Below are 4,689 nucleotides of genomic sequence, written 5' to 3' on the forward strand. Positions count from 1 at the left end.
TTACTTGTTAATTGATTTCTTTGCACTTGATATACAATACATATCATATTATATCAATTTTAAAGCTATATACTAAGAATTCTAACATAATCAAATGCAGATAGGAGCAATTAATTGACAATCAACACGCCAATTGGAAAAGTTAAACATGTGTAAGGAATTTGTTGAGTATCCGCAACATAGTAGAAATATGGTAAAGTTATGATAAGACAACTGTGACAAAATAATATGTCAATATTCAATTATTGAATATAAATAATGACTATATTTGGTATTGAGATGTTATGATATAAAAAAATGATAAAGTATGAATACGTAATAATTTTGAAAGTTATTATGACTTTTTATTATATAGATAAAACAAATTTGGTTTTTAGATTATAGCAGTAAGTATTTATTAAGCTAATTAGAGTTAGAATTTAAAAGCTATTGTTTCCAACAATAATTAAGCATGGCGAATATCTAAAAACAAGTCTATTAGAAAATTTTTTATTTCTACAAAATAAAAAATGCATGTGCTATGCAATTTTTAAGGATTTGAAGTTACCGCTGCAGAGGAAATAATTTGTTTGCATCCTTTATTCAAACAGCTTTAGGCTTTTTATAAGAGCCAATTGGAAACACGCAATCTACACTAGTAACTGCACTTGGAACAACAAAAGACACCCTAGACAATAACACATGAAATACGAGAAATAATAGGAAACATGGGTAATAATTTTGCACACATAGTTAATAGACCACTTGTTGAGCGCCCATTTATTTCAAAGCTCTTATTACTAAGTCCTAGACTCCTCTTCTCAAGCACATGGCTATCAGGTACGTGGGAAGCTTGTTAAATGCATGGGTTCTTGCTCGTCTTTGGGAGACATATCAGCATGCTTGGAAAGAGATACACGCAAGACAATCAACACAAGATTTGCTTTATTTCTAGGACGCATGGCCAAGCACTCTACTTATAGAACTCCATAACCCAGAAATTACCAATAGCACGTTCACAACTCATCCCACTAAAACCAGCGCCAGTAGCCAGGGTCATGAATTCATGCCTTGTTCTCTCCTTTCCACCGGGACAATGAATCATCATAAGCACGTCAAAATGGGAATTTGATTTTGATTCAATGCTTGTATTAGGAACTTCTGGAAGCATTGACTCCACAACGATTACCTTTCCATCTTCCGGAATGCTTTTGCAGCAATTCTTCAACAACTTCAAGCAATGTTCATCATTCCAATCGTGCAGTATCCACTATATAAAAATTCTCATATTAATCAAACTATTGTTCGTAAAAATTTAATTTAAGGAACTCCTCATAATATGTCCACAAATTAAATTAAAAACTTACCTTCATAAAAATGGCATCACCTTTTGGAACACTTTGGAACATATCACCCCGCACATGCTCAATGCCTGTAAAATATTATCCAATTAAGAAATCAAACAATTAGAATTATGCCACTCTATTTTCATTAGCAAGATGTATTACGTCAAGAACTGTTTGCTCAAACTTAATTATGCCAATGTTATGGAAGTTCTTGATATACAGGCACACACAACAGATGTCCTCATTTTTTTAAATATAAATTTGGAGTTTTACAAGATTTTCACAATAGTAAACCACTGAAGAATTATACACACGCATATATGAGAGCAGGTTCAAGGGATTTTTTTTAATACAATTTTACATATAAATTTCTAACAATTAGGTTAAAGTTTATCACATGGTTAATATTAAAACTGCATGCAGTTTTATAATTCGAAAAATTAATTAACTAGACGCAAGTCCATATGTCAAACAATAAACGTGAAACACGATGCTCTTTCCTCTCTCTTATCATCTTAATTTATTTAAACTAAGTAATTTCATTCAAAGATTGAAATTACACTTCATTTCGGAGGAAGATCTTCCAATCAAATTACAGGCAACTTAAAATTAAAAGCTGCCTTAGTTAACACGAGTATGCGTGTTGCAGGCTCTTCGGATGAACTGAATTCTAAATCAGCATTGTCCTTAATTTCCTCTTGAATGTCCAACAATACTTAAAAGATTTCCTTTGCTTGACATCATGTTTAGGACATTCATATATTTCTCTTTTTAACTTATGTGCTCATCTCCTTCAATCCTCCCTCTACTCATTATAAAACATTTTTTTTTATTCCGATGGCTGTTGGATGGATGTTACTACTACAAATTAAAATATAGTACTTCCCTAGTTCTCTGTATGTTTACTTTAGTTATCCAGTAAATCGAAACGTGATTAGATGACTATGCTTTGTTAATCTTTAAAAAAATATATGTAGAAACAATTGCCAACATTTTTTTTCCAATATTTACATTTGGTTTAATAAAAAAATTTATGTAGATAACATCTTTTTTTATGGCTACATGGATGTGTACCTTAGTTCACTGGTAATTTAGAGGGAGAAATAAAGGGTAATACAAAGGTGAGAGAAAAATATTTTACTTATACTATTAAATTTAATAATATGGCACCTATGCGAATTAATTAGTTTTTTAAAATAACAAAATTACACGTGAGCTTTAATATTAATCCTTGGATGAACTCTATTAGAAAGAAATTTGTTTCTAAAAGTATCTTTTTTAAACTTGCCCCCAAAATAAGGAATCTTCTAAAAAAAAGGAAAAAAGAAAACAAACATTCCAAGTATTATCCTTAGTTTATCCTTTATTTTAATAAAGTAAGGAAGCCTTATATATATATATATAGATAGTAATGATCTAATCCAAAATTTTGGGTTTTGTTAAAAACCGAAAAAATTCATAATTTCAAATGGTTCAATAGTCCATTATACTATTAAATCATATGACTTACTAGATTTTTTGGACTTTAACAAAATTTGTGTAGTGAGAGAGAGAGAGAGAGAGTCCTTCTCTAGTAAGGAAATCTTCACTTTTTTAAAATGAGAATGTTACTAAAATATAAAAAAAACACATATTTCAATACAGTAGAAATTGTGTTTTTTTTTAATTTATTAGTAGCATTCTCAATTTAACAAAGTGAAACATATATATATATATATATATATATATATATATATAGTCCTTCTTTAAGGTGGGTGCCCTTATTTTTTTTTTTAAATGAGGACACGCTATTAAACCGTACGATTTAACGGTGTTCTTCATTAATTCTATTAAATCGCACGGTACAACAAAGTGTTTGCATTAAAAAAAAATGAGGGTGCCCGCCCTAGCGAATGGCTATATATATATTTATGAGAGTTGTTGCACTTTAATAAAGTGCAAGAAAATTGTTACCGCATATGGTATAATAGTGTAATGTCCCAACAAGTACTCGTATATATAACATGAGATTAATAATCATACGTGGATGTGGTGGGGCATGGTCAATAACATGAGGCTGGTCGAAATTGATGCCCTTAATATAGGGGTACTTGGTAGTGATGGCTTGAAGAGTATCGCCGAGATTGCCACCAACATCGACCAGTTGCTTGATGTTGTCGAAGCCCTTGTAAGATTCAAGAATGTTGCTCAAAACCAGGGAGGTATAGTTATACATTGCTGTGTTAAAACGTTTATTGAACTTAGGGTCCAATCCTGTGTACTCAAATATATGCACTCCATGGGCTCGATTAAATGGAATTCCTCCTTCAAGAATAGCATCTTTGAGTTGGGACCTACATAAATTCCGAAAAACCAATTTATCATGCATCATCTATATATATGCTCCATTCTGAGAAAAAGAGAGAAATAGAAATTAATTAATTACCAGCTCTCCAGAAGGACCTTGTCCTGATTCATTTGTAATAGGGGGCCTAGTAAGACGCCATCTTTGTTAGGCACATAGTATTTGGAGACAGAATTCAAACTATATAGTCTCTGAGCACCAGAAGCATCAAGTGAGCATTCAACAACACTGTAGCTAGCCAGAAGCCTGAGAATCCGATCCAGCATCATGGGTGCGTCTTTGTTCTTGGTGAGCAATTGGGCTGCAATATCTGAAGCACAGAGCTTTGCACCAGGACCAACTTTGTCTAGTATCTCGAAAATGCCTAGCTCATACACCGCTTGAATGGTCATGGGTAGCATTGTACCCATCACCAATTGACTAGCATATGCAAAGCTTTGGTCTCTTTCTCCATCAACTATAGAATCCATTTTAAGTTTCTTGAATTTCTCGTACGCTTTGCGGGGTTTCTTGTTTGGCCAGGGGGTTATATATAGACTTGTCGTTCAAAACCATCAAGAGTTTGCCAATATAGACTTGGTCATTCAAAACTATCAAAAGAGAGATGGGATTGACTAATGAATTAAAATTAGAACTTTGCCAGTATTTAAAATTTTCTTTGAGCTATATAATTTATGCAATCTTTGAGGCTATTTTTATGTTTTATTTAAAGTTTGTTGTTATTTTTATTTATTTATTTTTTAAAAAAAATGATGTTTGTGGGTATCGTCACTAAAGCCATCACGAGACTATAACTCGTCCACTAGGGCCGTCTAGGGGTTTAAAGGTTTGTTGCATACGCTAAATGCAACCGCGATTACCTGCGAAAGTAGTTTAGTTAGGATTTACTTTTTGTTTCATTGTTTTTATTTTTGTTTTAAGTTTTAGTTTTGCTCGAGGACTAGCAAAATCTAAGTTTGGGGGTATTTAATGAGCATAATTTATATACATATTTTACCCTTTATTATATATTTGCTAGTT

General features: G+C 32.1%; 1 protein-coding gene across 1 annotated transcript; it reads right to left on the bottom strand.

The window, feature by feature from the left end:
• Positions 1-543: 543 nt before the first annotated feature.
• LOC18045038 (caffeic acid 3-O-methyltransferase) lies at positions 544-4,272 on the bottom strand. The gene is made up of 4 exons (XM_006436256.2): positions 3,751-4,272; positions 3,348-3,658; positions 1,347-1,411; positions 544-1,249 (listed from the first exon to the last, which is right to left on the bottom strand). Exons 1-4 carry the CDS (start codon positions 4,137-4,139, stop codon positions 953-955), a joined length of 1,062 nt encoding a protein of 353 aa, XP_006436319.1. The 5' UTR covers positions 4,140-4,272; the 3' UTR covers positions 544-952.
• Between the last annotated feature and the right edge of the window lie 417 nt (positions 4,273-4,689).

This window comes from Citrus clementina, unplaced genomic scaffold (assembly GCF_000493195.1).
Source record: "Citrus clementina cultivar Clemenules unplaced genomic scaffold, Citrus_clementina_v1.0 scaffold_4, whole genome shotgun sequence".
Lineage (NCBI taxonomy): Eukaryota > Viridiplantae > Streptophyta > Magnoliopsida > Sapindales > Rutaceae > Citrus > Citrus x clementina.

What these genes read in the sequence shown, in the direction of transcription:
- LOC18045038 (XM_006436256.2), bottom strand. Translation starts at nt 4,139, where the DNA reads ATGGATTCTATAGTTGATGGAGAAAGAGACCAAAGCTTTGCATATGCT. An exon ending in CCATGCCCCACCACATCCAC is followed by an intron (nt 1,412 to 3,347) that starts GTATGATTATTA and finishes AATATTTTACAG; the next exon opens with GCATTGAGCATGTGCGGGGT. An exon ending in GTGATGCCATTTTTATGAAG is followed by an intron (nt 1,250 to 1,346) that starts GTAAGTTTTTAA and finishes ATTTTTATATAG; the next exon opens with TGGATACTGCACGATTGGAA.